The 18,200-nt window shown below is 48.3% G+C and overlaps 1 protein-coding gene across 2 annotated transcripts in view; it reads right to left on the bottom strand.

Annotated features, from left to right (window-relative positions):
- Positions 1-495: 495 nt before the first annotated feature.
- Positions 496-18,200, bottom strand: part of STARD8 (StAR related lipid transfer domain containing 8) — a 141,078-nt gene continuing 123,373 nt past the window's right edge. For both annotated transcript variants that reach the window (XM_089664894.1, XM_089664893.1), the window contains 8 exons: positions 17,353-17,512; positions 15,122-15,320; positions 14,798-15,008; positions 11,326-11,440; positions 10,855-11,076; positions 8,854-9,071; positions 8,150-8,326; positions 496-3,183 (listed from right to left, as the gene is read on the bottom strand). In XM_089664894.1, coding sequence (XP_089521020.1) covers positions 3,066-3,183; positions 8,150-8,326; positions 8,854-9,071; positions 10,855-11,076; positions 11,326-11,440; positions 14,798-15,008; positions 15,122-15,320; positions 17,353-17,512 — 1,420 coding nt within the window. In that variant the 3' untranslated portion in view covers positions 496-3,065. The remainder of the gene's footprint in view (positions 3,184-8,149; positions 8,327-8,853; positions 9,072-10,854; positions 11,077-11,325; positions 11,441-14,797; positions 15,009-15,121; positions 15,321-17,352; positions 17,513-18,200) is intronic.

Below are 18,200 nucleotides of genomic sequence, written 5' to 3'. Positions count from 1 at the left end.
ACATGGGGAGAGGTGGGCGGGGCTGGCAACACCGCAGGATTTCGAGTGAGTTCTCAGCTCGCTACAGGAACTATCATTACATTTTGTTTTTCTTGTTCCCTCGCTAGGTTTGTAGTACTTTGTTACATGTTGTTGGGTACTAACTGGCGCCCCACTCAGGGCCGTGGATAAGGGGGTGCCACCAGTCCTCCTGTACGGGACCCAGGCCAGCAGGGGGGCCCAGGCAGCTGGGTGAATCGAATGTGGGCAGTGAGGGTGATCGACGTGGCAGGGGGGAAATTAATGGAACCGATCCCCTGTATGGATCTCCCTGCAGCAGCTGAAGACTGGCTTCTTCTCTTCTCCCTCCCGCTGGCTTTCAGCTGCTGCGGAGAGAGCCATACAGGGGATGGGTTCCAGTAATTTCCCCCATCACCCTTCCCCCGTGCATCATACGTTTCCCCCTGCTGCCCAAGCCCCCACCCCACCCCCGCAGTACTGCCAGCTTCCCTCCTCTCCCTCCCTCTGGCTTTAGCTGCTGCGGAAAGAGCCATACAGGGGATCGGTTCCAGTCATTGCCCCCTTCCCTCATCACCCTTCCCTGTGCACCATACGGTTGCCCCTGCTGCTCAGGCCCCCCACTCCCGCCATGCTGCCGGCTTCCCTCCTCTCCCTCTGGCTTTAGCTGCCGCTGAGAGAGCCATACAGGGGATCGGTTCCAGTAATTGCCCCCTTCCTCCATCACCCTTCCCTGTGCACCATATGGTTCCCCCTGCTGCTCAGGCCCCCCACTCCTGCCATGCTGCCGGCTTCCCTCCTCTCCCTCCCGCTGGCTTTAACTGCTGCGGAGAGAGCCATACAAGGGATCAGTTCCAGTAATTGCCCCCTTCCCTCATCACCCTTCCCTGTGCACCATATGCTTCCCCCTGCTGCCCGCGCCCAGGACAAGCAGACAAAGTGCCCGTGACAAGCAAAGTGCCCGTGACAAGCAAAGTGCCCGTGACAAGCAAAGTGCCCGTGACAAGCAAAGTGCCCGTGACAAGCAAAGTGCCCGTGCCCGAGACAAGCAGACAAAGTGCCCGGGACAAGCCCTCCTGTCTAGTTAGGTTGTTGGACTGCTGGAGCGGATGGGGAGGTAGGTGTTACCCATTGCTTCATAGCTAGGAAAGAAGGCTTTCTGCAGTTCTGAGCACTTTGCTGAGAGAAATGGTGGCAAGAGGAAGGCAGTAGGAGGATTAATGTGTCGTCTTCCTATCCCTCAGCATTTTCCTTGCTGCTCAGAGCCCAGACAAGTCCTCCTTTCTAGCTATGCCATCAGACGACCTTGGGGAAAGAGTGGGACGCTCAGCACAACCTCATAGCTAAAAAGGAGGGCTTGGGTCAACTCTGAGGACTTTCTCTAACCAAGAGGGTGGCAAGAGGAAAGCAAAGCGGGTCGTGCTTCAGTCTCCCATCCCTCTGCAGTTCCCCTGCCACCGCTTTTCTCAGAAAATGCTCAGCGTCGAGCCAATCCCTCCTTTCTAGCTATGCCATCAGACGACCTTGGGGAAAGAGTGGGACGCTCATTACAACCTCATAGCTAAAAAGGAGGTCTTGGGTCAACTCTGAGAACTTTCTCCAACCAAGAGGAAAGCAGAGTGGGTCGTGCATCAGTCTCCCATCCCTCTCCAGTTCCCCTTCTCAGAAAATGCTCAGCGTCGAGCCAATCCCTCCTTTCTAGCTATGCCAACAGACGACCTTGGGGAAAGAGTGGGATGCTCATTACAACCTCATAGCTACAAATGACGGGTGGCCAGTGCAAACTTATAGCAAGGAAAGGCGGCTTGTCTTGGCTTGGATCTGAGCACTTTGCCAAGACAGGTGGAGGCAAGAGGAATGCAGTGGGACAATGAGGGTGTCAACCAAGTGCGGACTGACAACTCATGGGACCCCTGTGTCCTTGCCCAAACTCAAAAAAGCCTAAGAAAAAGGTACCAGGGGCATCTCATGGGGCCTCCTACTGACCCGGGCCCTCCCCAAGTTTCCAAATGGTCAGTCCGCCCCTGGTGTCAACGCTCTGTCCTTCTGCATTTCCCTTCCTACTGCTGGTCTCAGAAAGCCAAGGCAAGCTATGTTGTCGGGACGGCCATGGAGCGGGAGTGTCCACTTGGTCGCTGTACCCACTGCAACCACACAGCTAGAGTAAGGAAGCGCTTACCCACATGGGACAAAGCACTACAGGGGCCGAACAATGAAAAATAATAGAGCTCACTTGATTTCTGGCAGATCAATGGATATCTTTATTGTATTGTACTTGCAGGATTTTTAAATCAATAAAACACGGGGAAATGTATATGCATGGCAGAGATGGATTGCATCCATGGTACATATATATTGCCCAGCCATACACTCCAACAAAAGTGATGGTCTACTGAATAGATTTGCACAACCCACCACCAATGTGATGTTCTCCAGGATCAGCCTGGCAGTCAGTCATAGTTTGTGATCAGTTTTGGACCCTTCGGCCCACAATATGGGGGAGAAGTCAGATCTCCCCAGTAATGTGGACAACCAGATCCCGGTTATGTGCTAAGTTTAGTCCAGTTCTACTCTCAAGCAGGCATCATAAATATCTCAACACACGCGTACATCACCCTAAACACATCTCACCCACCTAAGGGTGGAGAACCTCAGAACATTCACACCACCACTACGTGCCACATTGTAACATACAAAAAATCCTGCTTACTGGCATCACCGAGTCAAGGCATACACACAATACAAACACATAATACTGATTTTCTGGTTACATTCTTCTAGAAGAGCAGCACAAGAATACTGCATAGCTAGTGTCACACTCAATACCACCCTTCAGGTCAGCAGGAACATGGTCAGTTTTGACATCTTTGGAAGCGAGACGTCTGAAGTCAAAGATGACCTCTATTGTGCTTCTGGTCCTCCTCAGAGATGTTCCCATGGAAAGTATGTGCCTAAAGGGCTAGGCCACGTTAGTTGACGCGGCTCCACTCATCTGGTCCAGAAGAGATGGTGGATTTGGTGACAAGGCTCCTCAAGACATTCATGAAGTCACTTAGATATCCATTTAGTTAGAGCTTTGTTTCAGGTCCACATGGACTTAGAGGAGGGAAAGAGTTGCGGATACGAGCGACTTCCATCGCACAGAGATGTCCAAACACCTTGTTGTACCAGTCGGGAGAACGTCCTCTGGAAGCAGAAATAAAAAATGTTGGTCAGATTTGGTCGTTCTCAAAGTGTATGTACAGCCAAACCTCATTTTAGTTTTGGAGAGAGAAGGAAAGGGTTGTACCCTCGAGGGGCGGACTGACCATTTGGAAACTCAGGCACTGCCCGAGGGCCCGGGGTCAGTAGGGGGTCCCATGAGATGCCCCTGGTACCTTTTTCATAGGCTTTTTTGAGTTTGGACAAGGGCACAGGGGCCCCATGAGTTGTCAGTCCGCCCCTGGTACCATTCCCCTTCAACTTATCGTGCTGTCTCTACTACTGGGCAGATGCCCCTATACTTCCTGTTTTAGAGACTCAACAGGAAGCTAGAAGAAAAGTGAGGAGAATTTGCTTCAAACAGGTGACAAATTTACCCTCCCCCATTGAGAGCAGCGTGGTGGTGCTCCGGTAGAGAGCACGCAGAGTTCCGGATTGTCAAAAAACGATGTATTGCAGAACAAGCCTGGCGGGAGAACTCACCCAACTGGGGCACTTAGAACAGTTCAGAGCAAAGTCAGCAGCGTGAGGGTCCCAGCTGGGTTGGATTGGGTCCGGTACAGCCCAAAGGGGAGCTTCTGTAGGGCAGGCCCTACTACACTGGAACCTCTCCCTACCACTAGTGCTGTCCCTGACAGATGGGTATCCTGTCCCCACACTAGCCACTTGCAAAATGCATACCAATACGCGGGGGTAGGGACTTAAAAAAAGACTCTGCGTGACCCAAGATGGCCACCAGGGTTGCTTGGATCCAGCACACCCAACCGAATCACTGCTCCAGGGGACAGAGGAAACCATAGAGAAACCCTGTTTCTCCTGACTTCCTTCCCCAGCTGCTACAGTCTAGCTCAGCAATGGGCAAACTACGGCCCGGCGGACGTTTTAATCCGGCCCGCGGAGCCTGATACTGTCAGGATGGCTGTCAGGATGTGTGTAGGCGGGGCAGCATGACGAACGTGAGGGGAGCTAGGCTCCTCTCACAGTCCGCCCTGAAGACTGGTGTACCATGAAAATCTGCCTCCTATGAGGATCTGTCCCCCTCGACGTATCTGCGCATGTGCCGGAGATCGCCGATCGGCTGCTAATGCCTGAAACTGGCACATGCGCAGATACGTCGAGGGGGGCAGATCCTCATAGGAGACAGATTTTCATGCTACACCGGAACGGCGCGGGAACAGGGCGAGAGGAACGCGCGGAGCAAAGGTAAGTGAATTGACACAGGGGGGACTTGGGGACTTAATATGGGGGATGAATTACTATAGGGGGGATGAATTACTATAGGGGGGATGAATTACTATATGGGGGATGAATTACTATATGGGGAATGAATTACTATATGGGGGATGAATTACTATGGGGGATGAATTACTATATGGGGGATTAATTACTATGCTTACTATGGGGGAATATTACTATACTTACTATGGATGACACATACACATCATTCATCTACTCTTGGTCCGGCCCCCGGGTCCAATATATGAACCCATTGCGGCCCTCAAGTCAAAAAGTTTGCCCACCCCTGGTCTAGCTCCACCTGCAGTGGGGAATGTAGACTGCAGCAGCACACACCTTCTGGTGACAACTGTAAGGGTTCGGACTTCATTTCAATTTCTGTCTAGGATGACAATGGTCACAAGTCAGATAGAAAGGGAGAATCTATGCAGGGAGGCCAAAGACTCCAATGAAAAACTGAGGAACTACGTCCAAAACAGGTCCTAGATCTTTTATAATATGGGGTCTTGAGAAAAGTTCCAACTCCCAATTTTATAGGAAGCAGTAGGAGGGCCATACCAATGGTCAAATCCAATGTTTTTTTTTTTTTATTAAAAATGTTATAAAAAAAGGAGGACCTAACTACCACCCCTTAAGTGACCACTTGTAGATTCTTTTTTATTGGTTGGACTTCTCCTATGCAGCTGATTACAAACAAATAATGTGTGATACGCAAGCACCGGTGAATCCATAGATAGCGAAAACCTAATCTTGCTCTCTTGGTGGACCTCTCCGGCTACCTAAGGCTTACAGGTTCCTATGGCCATCTGTTGAGATGGACTCCCTCCTGCCCGATGCAGTTCCCCATAACCCTCTTCCCTACTTCTCATCTCTCTTTTGTCCCTTCTCTACTTTCTTCACCTGTCTCTTTAGACTGGACCCAACCCATCAGTGGCCGCCAGATTAGGCACGAATACCACAGATTATGGTTATCAGGGCATATGTGAATATTGCACCAGTTGCCAAGACAGGACATGTCAAGACATGCCATCTAGATAGTTTTTTATAGTTGACATGAGCCTTGGAATTATGCTCCCCGTGAGGTTCTCCTCCTGTTGGGAAATTGTAGCCGTGAGCCTTGGAATTATGCTCCCCGTGAGGTTCTCCTCCTGTTGGGAAATTGTGTCCATGAGCCTTGGAATTATGCTCTCCGTGAGGTTCTCCCCCTGTTGGGAAATTGTGGCCGTGAGCCTTGGAATTATACTTTCTGTGAGGTTCTCCTCCTGTTGGGAAATTGTGGCCGTGAGCCTTGGAATTATGCTCTCCGTGAGGTTCTCCCCTTGTTGGGAAATTGTGACCGTGAGCCTTGGAATTATGCTCTCTGTGAGGTTCTCCCCCTGTTGGGAAATTGTGGCCGTGAGCCTTGGAATTTTGCTCTCCGTGAGGTTCTCCCCCAGTTGGGAAATTGTGGCCGTGAGCCTTGGAATTTTGCTCTCCGTGAGGTTCTCCTCCTGTTGGGAAATTAAGGAAGTGAGCCTTGGAATTTTGCTTTCGGTGAGGTTCTCCCCCTGTTGGGAAATTGTGGCCGTGAACCTTGGAATTATGCTCTCCGTGAGGTTCTCCCCCTGTTGGGAAATTGTGACCGTGAGCCTTGGAATTGTGCTCTCCATGAGGTTCTCCCTCTGTTGGGAAATTGTGGCCGTGAGCCTTGGAATTATGCTCTCCATGAGGTTCTCCTCCTGTTGGGAAATTGTGACCGTGAGCCTTGGAATTATGCTTTCCATGAGGTTCTCCTCCTGTTGGGAAATTGTGACCGTGAGCCTTGGAATTGTGCTCTCCATGAGGTTCTCCCTCTGTTGGGAAATTGTGGCCGTGAGCCTTGGAATTATGCTCTCCATGAGGTTCTCCCCCTGTTGAGAAGTTAAGGCAGTGAGCCTTGGAATTATGCTCTCCGTGAGGTTCTCCCCTTGTTGGGAAATTGTGACCGTGAGCCTTGGAATTATGCTCTCCGTGAGGTTCTCCTCCTGTTGGGAAATTGTGGCCGTGAGCCTTGGAATTATACTTTCTGTGAGGTTCTCCTCCTGTTGGGAAATTGTGGCCGTGAGCCTTGGAATTATGCTCTCCGTGAGGTTCTCCCCTTGTTGGGAAATTGTGACCGTGAGCCTTGGAATTATGCTCTCCGTGAGGTTCTCCCCCTGTTGGGAAATTGTGACCGTGAGCCTTGGAATTATGCTCTCCGTGAGGTTCTCCCCTTGTTGGGAAATTGTGACCGTGAGCCTTGGAATTATGCTCTCCGTGAGGTTCTCCCCCTGTTGTGGAAATTGTGACCGTGAGCCTTGGAATTATGCTCTCCGTGAGGTTCTCCCCCGGTTGGGAAATTGGGGCCGCGAGCTTTGGAATTATGCTCTCCGTGAGGTTCTCCTCCTGTTGGGAAATTGTGGCCGTGAGCCTTGGAATTATGCTCTCCGTGAGGTTCTCCCCTTGTTGGGAAATTGTGACCGTGAGCCTTGGAATTATGCTCTCCGTGAGGTTCTCCCCCTGTTGTGGAAATTGTGACCGTGAGCCTTGGAATTATGCTCTCCGTGAGGTTCTCCCCCTGTTGGGAAATTGGGGCCGCGAGCTTTGGAATTATGCTCTCCGTGAGGTTCTCCTCCTGTTGGGAAATTAAGGCAGTGAGCCTTGGAATTATGCTCTCCGTGAGGTTCTCCCCCTGTTGGGAAATTGTGGCCTTGAGCCTTGGAATTATGCTCCCCGTGAGGTTCTCCCCCTGTTGGGAAATTGTGGCCTTGAGCCTTGGAATTATGCTCTCCGTGAGGTTCTCCTCCTGTTGGGAAATTGTGACCGTGAACCTTGGAATTATGCTCTCCGTGAGGTTCTCCCCCTGTTGGGAAATTGGGGCCGCGAGCCTTGGAATTATACTTTCTGTGAGGTTCTCCTCCTGTTGGGAAATTGTGGCCGTGAGCCTTGGAATTATGCTCTCCGTGAGGTTCTCCCCTTGTTGGGAAATTGTGACCGTGAGCCTTGGAATTATGCTCTCCGTGAGGTTCTCCCCCTGTTGGGAAACTGTGACCGTGAGCCTTGGAATTATGCTGTCCGTGAGGTTCTCCCCTTGTTGGGAAATTGTGACCGTGAGCCTTGGAATTATGCTCTCCGTGAGGTTCTGGGAAATTGTGACTGTAATGTTATGTTATCATCTTGCATTCACATGCCCTCGTTGCCACTGTAACCTGCAATTTCTTTGGGTGCCTCCCATCTCAGTTTGACCAAAATGGGTCCTATTGTTCATTGTGTTTCCTACGGTCACATGTACTCTCTGTAAAACACTGTTTTGATAAACTGAAAAATTCAGTAGGAAAAAAAGACCCAACACGTTTTGGGGTTAAGACGCCCCATCATCAGGCCTGCAACTCAAGTAGGAGAATAAAAAAAAAAAAAAGGAGTTGGCCATTATTTTCCATCTATGTAATAAATCATCATTTTGGACTCTTTGGCCATTGACATGGCGCCCTTACTGCTTCCGCTAGAGCTGGACCTTTTCGAGACCCCTCTCTTCTTGGTAGGGTGTTCAGATAAATGGCGCATTGCATGCCTCAATAAGAAAGCAATGGTATCTCCACCACTTATCTATAACCAAAGCCTCACCAACTTTCTTTCTTCCAACATGTAGATAACCCTGGGTTATTCTTTAGCTCGTTCTACTTTTAAAATTTGACCAAACATCCATCGAAAAGGTTACCTAAGGTCCGCTCTGCAAATGTAGGTTAGCCTGGTCCGTCCCATTCCACAAGGCTCCATTAAATACTGTGAGCTGACAATCATGGCTTGAACCCCGTCCTCTGGTTGGCCGGTGGCATGGTCCACGGATGTGGATACTAAAACGCACCCACCCCTGGGAAGGTCTGTGCGCCATTTCCTATATAGGGCAGAAAGAAAACGATATGTTACTAGGTATACTCAGGAGGACAAAGATGGAAGATGTTCTGCTAGAACGCCAACGGTCGAGACCTTCAAGAATGGGTTTGGATATAGAGAATCTGAATACGGGGCTGGCAATACAAGTGAATGGCTGTGCTCAGGTAAATGCCTGCGGCTTCTGCACCAGCATTTCCAGGCGCATGGGCGTTCAGGGTTTCTCCCTACACACCATTTTTGTTTTGGGGGGAAAATGCATTCAGTGATGCAAAAACAAACAATCGGCATTTGACCCAGTAGGGTCGCCCACAGCCATGCATTTGGATTACCATGGTATGCACAGTTCCCGAGGTGCATGAAAGCATTGGGAGTGTTACGCTTCGGCACACAGGAGCTGCTAAACGTCCATGAGCATGAGGCCTTAGCTGGAATACACTTATGTGACCCCCCCCCCCCAGGTGCATGGACTTCCAACTGAAAGCCAGGCTTCTGTTGAGCAGAAAAGACCATGTTGAGTTTTGCACATACCGTAGCACTAAGAATTGCCGCCTCGGGTGCGGAGCCATACTGTCCGTCACATAGTGGAACAGGTCTGTATTTTGCTCCAAGGTTTCTACCACTCGGCCTTGCAGGAGGTCATCGTCCCATAGGTGGCGCTCTCGCAAAACACGATGAAGCAACGAGCTTGGTGGAGCTTCAACCTCGGTGGACACCTTCCATAGGCGCAAAGGGTTCCCATCACCGGCCTACAAAGACATTGGATTAGAAGCATCACTAATGCCTTTACGCAAAGTATATATTGTACATCACATCTGTCCCTAACCCTCAAGGAGTGTACACTCTAAGGTCCCTAGGGACAATATAGACAGTTCTAAAATATATAGAGATATTGCCAAAATTACCTTTTACTGAAGGTAATGGATTGTGCAGCTCTGTCGTTCACCATATGGCCAATAGTTGGTGGACACCTGACCATCACACCTACGAGAGCTTGTTTGATATCCCATTCCAAAACCGTGGCCATTAATATTGAGTGGCCCACCTTCCCCCCATGTCGATCAATATGAAGTTGCCCACCTTTCCCCCCATGACCAGTAATACGGCACTGCCCTCCTTCCTCTTGCCCGTTAACATGGAGTTTTCCCCTTTGTGGCTATAACATCTCCCTGTGCAGGACACTTGAGCTCCTCCAGCTATCACACCTAAATAAGCTTCTTGGACATCCCATTCCAAAACCATGGCCACGAATATGGAGTAGACTCCCTTTCCCTCATGGCCATTACCATGGAGTTGACCCCTCTAAAGTCATTAATATGGAGTTTCCCCCCTTTCCCCCTTGACCATTAATAAGAAGTTGTCCCCTTTGTGGTTATAACATCCTCCACTCTTCGGAGAAGGCTTTCCACAGGAGTTTTGAGGTTGTCTGTTGGAGTTGGAATTTGCACCCATTTGTGAGGTCAGGTAGTAATGGAGGAGAAGACCTGGCACACAATTCGCGGTCCAATTTATCCCAAAGGTAATCAGTAGGGCTGAGGTCAGAGCTTTCTGCAGAATATTCAAGTTCCTCCACGCCAAACTGCCATCACACCTATATGAGCTTGTTGGACATCCCATTGCAAAACCATGGCCACGAATATGGAGTAGACCCTCTTTCCCCCATGGTCATTACCATGGAGTTGACCCCTCTAAAGTCATCAATATGGAGTTTCGCCCCTTGACCATTAATAAGAAGTTGTCCTCTTTGTGGTTATAACATCCTCCAGTCTTCGGAGAAGGCTTTCCACAGGAGTTTGGAGGTTGTCTGTTGGAATTTTCACCCATTTGTGAGGTCAGGTAGTGATGGAGGAGAAGACCTGGCTCACAATTGGCGTTCCAATTTATCCCAAAGGTAATCAGTAGGGCTGAGGTCAGGGCTCTGTGCAGAACATTCAAGTTCCTCCACGCCAAACTGTCATCACACCTAGATGAGCTTGTTTGACATCCCATTGCAAAATCATGGCCATTAATATGAGGTTGCAACCCTCAGCCAAGGCGATTAATATGGAATTGGCCCTTGGTGTCCACAAAAGCCACCACTCTTCTGGGAAGGCTTTGCAGAAGATTTGAGGGGGGTGGGGGGAATTTGTGCCCATCTGTGAGGTCAGTTACTGGTGTTGGATGGGACGACCTGGGTCCCATGTTGGGCATCAAATAAAAGACCTGACTCACCATCATAGTTCCAACTCATCCCAAAGGTGTTCAGTAGGGTTGAGGTCAGGGCTCTGAAGGACACTCAAGTTCCTCCACACCAAACTGGTCAAACCATGTCTTTATGGAGCTGGCTTTGTACACAGGGGCACAGAAATGGTTTCCCCACAAGATTGGAAACCAAAATTTTACATAATGTGCACTTCTAAAACAATGAGGTCACCCAGAAAAAAAAAAAACTATCCAATCACTTTCTCCTAATGTCTTCTACACCATCATTGACAGAACACAAGGTCCCCACTACAAGAGTTGCCCAGGCCCTCAAGCCCCCGGAGGTCTCACCTTCTTACATGACAGCTCCGTGTTCTCTGGGCCAGGCATGGCCGTCCACCCTTTAAATCGTTCTGAAGATTCATGGATAAGACTGTGGATGCTGCTGTCCAGAAGGGAAGAGAAATCCCTGGTCTCTCCAGCCGGGGTCACACAAAAGTCCTCCAGAGATAGCGGCTGAGTGTCGGCAGCTACATAAGAGTTGCGGGACTGGAGCATCATATCATGAGGGACCTATACAACACAACAGAGAACATACACGTGTCAACATAGGAGTGCTATAAGTCTACATTTGACTGGTTTGACCCATCTTATTGGTTTGACCCATTTCTGGTCTTCCTCTTCCAGGAGGTAAACGCCCAGTCCTTTCTGATTAAAAGTGATCAAAATCATTTGGTAATGGATTTTGGATTTATGAAGCCTGAATCTTTCTATATAAAATTGCAGCCCATGTGAATAGAATTGAATAGAAGACCAAGTCACCTGAAAGAGCTTCTTGCACTCGGTGATCATATGGAGCAATCCCTGAGTTGCCGCCAGGTTCTCGCTGAGATCCTTGTGATCTGGTTTTCCAGATGTTCCTCTTCTGTGCATGATCCTATAGGGGGGCAAAGAAACATTTCCTTACAGCACTCATTTATCTTGAAACCATCATTAGCGGGTCTCAAGGTAGCAGCAAAATGTAGCACTTAGAAAGTAAACTCGACAGTACAACACAAACTGCAGCTCGGACTGTCCCAAAAATAATTATGGATCTATTAACCAACATAAAATGGAAACCAGAAATGGAAAATGTTCATCTCAACTCCAGGCTGCAATACTCACCTTCAATCCAAAGGTGTACCTCTTATTAGATGAAAGATGCCCTCAGCCTTCTAGGTTGAATGACGCCCAGTGTAACTCAACTCAGAAGACTGGTGAAGAGGGCAGTGCTGTCCTCTGAACCATCCAGGACTGGCCACAATAGTGGGAAAACCTCCAACTCCAGGCTGCAATACTCACCTTCAATCCAAAGGTCTACCTCTTTTAGATGCCCTTCTAGGTGCCAGTGTAACTCAACCCAGAAGACTGGGGAATGACTGCGAAAGTAGGGTGTCATGGCCCCACCCCCTGAACACCGTATCCAAAACTCATAGTCCACTGATGCAGAGGGCAGTGCCGTTCTCTGAACCCTCCAGGACTGGCCGCAATAGTGGGAAAACCTCCAACTCCAGGTTGCAATACTCACCTTCAATCCAAAGGTCTACCTCTTTTAGATGCCCTCAGTCTTCTAGGTTGAATGACGCCCAGTGTAACTTAACCCAGAAGACTGGGGAATGACTGCGAAAGTAGGGTGTCATGGCCCCACCCCCTGAACACCGTACCCTGCACTCATAGTCCGCTGATGCAGAGGGCAGAGCTGTCCTCTGAACCTTCCAGGACTGGCAACAATAGTGGGAAAACCTCCAACTCCAGGCTGCAATATTCACCTTTCTCCTGAATTTGTCCTCCACAGTAGTGCTTATTGGCCACAAGATGCCCTCAGTGTTCTCAGTGATGCCCGATGTAACTCAACCCAGGCCCGCCCCCTGAACACAGTACCCTGCACTCACAGTGCTTGGGTGCAGAAGTTGGTGCCATTCTCTTCATCATCTAGGACTGACAACCATGAGAAAACCCCCAAATCCAGGCTGTAATACTCACCATTATCCTAAAGTTGTCTTCCACAGCAGCTCTTATTGGTTGCAAGATGCCCTCAGGTCTATTGGGTTGAATGATATTGAGAAGTAACTCAACCCAGAAGACTGGGGAAAAACTGAATGTAGGGTGTCATGGCCATGGCCCCTGAACATGGTACCCTGCAGTAACAACGTAATGATCCAGAGGGCAGTGTCGTTCTCTGCATCATCCAGGACTGGCCATGACCGAGAAAACCCAGGAGGAAGAGGACCCAGAATGTCGCATGACCAGCCAGAAGAAATCAAAAAGGCAAGTTAAAACAGAATAATAAGAAGAAAAGCATAAAATACCTTCAAGTGGAGGACCTCAGGGGTAGGGGTGTGTGTGGAGGGGGGGGGTGAAGGCAAACATGGAGCCCCATACACCTGTTAAATAGAGAAATGTACAAGGACCACCTCCAAATGATGGAGTTCAGGTGTCTCCAAGTGAAGGACTTCTTTTGTGAAAGACCTTTCACCACTCTTCCAAGTAGCTTCTTCAGGTTTAAGGAACCAAGGAAACTACACTAAGGCCAAAAGTGAGACATGCGTCCATCATAGCAAAAGTACATGGACCACCTCCAAATGATGGAGTTCACGTGTCTCCAAATAAAAGACTTCTTTTATGGAAGACCTTTCACCACTCTTCCAAGTAGCTTCTTCAGGATTGAGGAACCAACGAAACTACACTAAGGCCAAAAGGTGAGACATGTGTCCATCACATCTGTTATATAGCGAAAAGTACATGGAGACACGTGAACTCCATCATTTAGAGGTGGTCCATGTACTTTTCGCTATATAACAGATGTGATGGACACATGTCTCACCTTTTGGCCTTAGTGTAGTTTCCTTGGTTCCTCAATCTTGAAGAAGCTACTTGGAAGAGTGGTGAAAGGTCTTCCTTAAAAGAAGTCCTTTACTTGGAGACACGTGAACTCCATCATTTGAAGGTGGTGTGAAGGACTTCTTTTATGGAAGACCTTTCACCACTCTTCCAAGTAGCTTCTTCAGGTTTGAGGAACCAAGGAAACTACACTAAGGCCAAAAGTGAGACATGTGTCCATCATTTGAATGTGGTCCATGTACTTTTGCTATGATGGACACATGTCTCACTTTTGGCCTTAGTGTAGTTTCCTTGGTTCCTCGAACCTGAAGAAACTACTTGGAAGAGTGGTGAAAGGTCTACCATAAAAGAAGTCCTTTATTTGGAGACACCTGAACTCCATCATTTGGAGGTGGTCCATGTACTTTTGCTATGATGGAGTTCAGGCGTCTCCAAGTGAAGGCCTTCTTTTGTGGAAGACCTTTCACCACTCTTCCAAGTAGCTTCTTCAGGTTTGAGGAACCGAGGAAACTACACGAAGACCAAAAGTAAGACACTTGTTTATCACACCTATTATATGACCAAAACTACATGGACCACCTCCAAATGATGGAGTTCAGGTATCTCCAAGTAAAGGACTTCTTTTATGGAAGACCTTTCACCACTCTTCCAAGTAGCTTCTTCAGGTTTGAGGAACCAAGAAAACTACACTAAGGCCAAAAGTGAGACATGTGTCCATCATTTGAAGGTGGTCCATGTACTTTTGCTATGATGGAGTTCAGGCGTCTCCAAGTGAAGGACTACTTTTGTGGAAGACCTTTCACCACTTTTCCAAGTAGCTTCTTCAGGTTTGAGGAACCAAGGAAACTACATTAAGGCCAAAAGTGAGACGTGTCCATCATTTGAAGGTGGTCCATGTACTTTTGCTATGATGGAGTTCAGGCGTCTCCAAGTGAAGGGCTTCTTTTGTGGAAGACCTTTCACCACTCTTCCAAGTAGCTTCTTCAGGTTCGAGGAACCAAGGAAACAACACTAAGGCCAAAAGGTGAGACGTGTCCATCATAGCAAAAGTACATGGACCACCTCCAAATGATGGAGTTCACGTGTCTCCAAGTAAAGGACATCTTTTGTGGAAGACCTTTCACCACTCTTCCAAGTAGCTTATTCAGGTTTTAAAAACCAAGGAAACAACACTAAGGCCAAAAGGTGAGACGTGTCCATCAAAAAGTACATGGACCACATCAAAACGATGAAGCTCAGGTGTCTCCAAGCGAAGGGTTCTGGTAATAATCATACAAAGACATTTGCAGAAACGGTTTTGGTGAAGTCCGTTTTCTGTTCCAGCTCCATAAAGACTAGTTTGGTGGTAGGTGGCACAGTTACAAACTAGATGTTCTGAGAGCTGGAAGGTTATCAGGCCAAAGATAAAACTCACCGAGGAGAATGTGTCTCTTTTTTAGAGATATTCAGATGAAAGACCGATGGCGCCAGGCAGACGGCCAAGTTCCCGGGAGTCATTTGGTTCTCCTGAGCGGAGGAAATGTCACTCAGAAAATACAGTAAGGTTTGAAGGACTTCTCGGTTCTCATCCGGCATCAGCAGAATTGCCGCCTGCACCGCTCGTAGTCGCTGCTCCTTGGGCACATCTAGAGAAGGGATAGAAACAAAAAATATGAACTCCAGGAAAATATATAAAAAACCGATACCATGCAGTGCAACATCCAGAATTTGACTTGCAGAGTCCATCGATGAAACTCACACTGATATATTTGCAGGAAGGTGTCCGTCAGTTTGCTGGTAAAAATGGGTTCCGGCAGGTCCCTGAAATACTGCTTCAGCAGGTCGGCCACATCGTACGCGGACTGCTCCACATAGCTGACATTGTCGGGAGAAGATTCGTTCATCTGTCGCAGAACCTGAATGCGAGATTTCACCCCGGACTTGCGGAAGATTCCCACCTTAGATACCAACGAGACACATTGGATGAGTCACATTTCCAAAAAAAACAGTTCCATAGTGCCGGGTAGTTTTGGGACTGGTGTCAATTGTTCCGGTGATTTGGCTGAAGGGGTACATTTGCTGTCCAATCACCGGGCTAGAAAAATATAAAATGGCATTAGACTGTATGTGGGGGCAGATGGTGTAGAAGGCCCCACCACCACCATTTTCAAGATGGTTTGACCAGGGGTAGACTGAAAACTCATGGGGCCCCCAGGCAATAGGGGATCATGGGGCCCCTGTGTGTTGCCCAAACTCAAAAAAGCCTATGAAAAAGGTACCAGAGGCATCTCATGGGGCCCCCTACTGACCCCGGGCCCTTGGGCAGTGCCCAAGTTTCCAAATGGTCAATCCACCCCTGGGTTTGACGTAGATGGCCTTCTTGGGGAACCAGTTGACCTCACTATCCCAAAATTTGCACTTGATAGTCCTCCAAAAATGGTTCATCTTTCGAATGGTGTAGGGGGGGGGGGGACTAGGACCTGACCAACAAAGTTGGCCCTCTGGTTGTTGGGTCTCCACAACATACAGGACTTGGTACTCCTGCTTTGGATTGAACATAGAACAACCAACCTTCCAAAACCAACTATCACCTACACACAATGCTGTTTTACCGGCTCTTCCCAGGTGATCTGACAGAAATTCCCACCTTCAGCCATGGGACTTTTATGGGCAATACCTGGCCAGAAGTGATGGCTCTGTGGTCACTAAATCATGGATTCCCAAACTTTCCCACCTCCCATCATGTTCTTGGACAACCAACATCTGCCTAGGGCCACTCCAAGGTCACCGATCCATGGATACTGTTACATTGTTCCAGCTTGGGCCATACTATATACCATACCTGTGGGATCCCTTTGGAAATCACTGTAGTGGAGAACGTTACTGGAGTGATCTCCACGAGCTTCCGGGTCCCATGCCATGCGGCTGTCCAGCTGCTTATTGGACGCAGGAGGCCAGCCACTCAGAGAACACTTTGCATTCTCTCAAAGCCCCATCATTGGTGTCAGTGGGAGGAATAGTGTCCCATCATTGGTGTCAGTGGCGGGAATAGTGCCCCCTCATTGGTGTCAGTGGGAGGAATAGTGCCCCATCATTGGTGTCAGTGGGAGGAATAGTGCCCCATCATTGGTGTCAGTGGCGGGAATAGTGCCCCCTCATTGGTGTCAGTGGGAGGAATAGCGCCCCCTCATTGGTGTCAGTGGGAGGAATAGCGCCCCATCATTGGTGCCAGTGGGAGGAATAGCGCCCCATCATTGGTGTCAGTGGGAGGAATAGTGCCCCATCATTGGTGTCAGTGGGAGGAATAGTGCCCCATCATTGGTGTCAGTGGGAGGAATAGTGCCCCATCATTGGTGTCAGTGGGAGGAATAGCGCCCCATCATTGGTGTCAGTGGGAGGAATAGCGCCCCCTCATTGGTGCCAGTGGGAGGAATAGCGCCCCATCATTGGTGCCAGTGGGAGGAATAGTGCCCCATCATTGGTGTCAGTGGGAGGAATAGCGCCCCATCATTGGTGTCAGTGGGAGGAATAGTGCCCCATCATTGGTGTCAGTGGGAGGAATAGTGCCCCATCATTGGTGTCAGTGGGAGGAATAGTGCCCCATCATTGGTATCAGTGGGAGGAATAGTGCCCCATCATTGGTATCAGTGGTAGGAATAGTGCCCCATCATTGGTGTCAGTGGGAGGAATAGTGCCCCATCATTGGTGTCAGTGGGAGGAATAGTGCCCCATCATTGGTGTCAGGGGGAGGAATAGTGCCCCATCATTGGTGTCAGGGGGAGGAATAGTGCTCCATCATTGGTGTCAGTGGGAGGAATAGTGCCCCATCATTGGTGGTGGCATCCGGCCAGCGGGTCCAAGTTTGGAGACCACTCCTCTGGACCAAATCAAGCATTTACCCCTTGAAGCACTGGGAGAGCCACACTACAAGGGAACCTTTACAACGTCAGTTCAGGTTGGAGTCCCGGTCCCGATGAGTGAACACAGTACCTGATCCAAGCACTGGCTGCGGATGTAGCGCATGGCTTGCTGGATGCTCTGCGGAAGAGGCTGACCCGTCCTCTGCACATTAACAATCGGTGGGACACCAAATACGGCTCGTCCTCTGTAGTCCGGGACCTTACACCTCTTCATGAACTTGGGCACGGTCCTAGAGTCCGAATGACAAACACAGATTAGAAAAGGTTAAAAAATATATTTTGTGTGTATATATATATATATATATATTTTTTTTTTTTTTTTTTTTTTTATTATTATTTTTTTACTTTTTAAAATTATTATTTTATTATTTTTTATATTTATTTTTATTAATAATAATAATTATTATTATTATATTATTTTATGAATTTTTCCAAAGTATGTTGAATTTTATAAATGCGTCCCTTCATAGCAAACACCTTTTTCAGTCAAAAAATCTGCAGAGCCATTCAGCCAAAGTGGTGCTGTGCTCCTGGTTAATTCATTTCTGATCAGCAGAGGGCGCCGATGGACAAATTATTAAACCCTTGCAGGCCCTATAACATTCTTTTTTTTTTTTTTTTTTTTTACGGACACTTCCAAAAAATTTTTTTATTTATTATGCATGCTAAATGCATTTTTAATTATCCCAACAAATCCCATTAAGTGTTCCTTTCTCCAGTCCCAGCAGTCTATGTGGGGAGGGGGGGGGGGTTCTCACACCACGTGAAAGGGCCACCTAGCAACCCATCCCACATGGAAGAAAAAATATATTTCAAAAATAAATATTCTTCCCAAATATAATGCCATATATTTGAAATACTAAAATTTTAGCCGTATTCAATATATTTAAAAAAAAAAAAAAAAAAACAATTTTAATA

This window comes from Staurois parvus, unplaced genomic scaffold, assembly GCF_062004578.1.
Source record: "Staurois parvus isolate SC_StPar_1 unplaced genomic scaffold, SC_StPar_1.0 ptg002090l, whole genome shotgun sequence".
Lineage (NCBI taxonomy): Eukaryota > Metazoa > Chordata > Amphibia > Anura > Ranidae > Staurois > Staurois parvus.
This window is presented reverse-complemented; position numbering and strand designations above follow the sequence as displayed.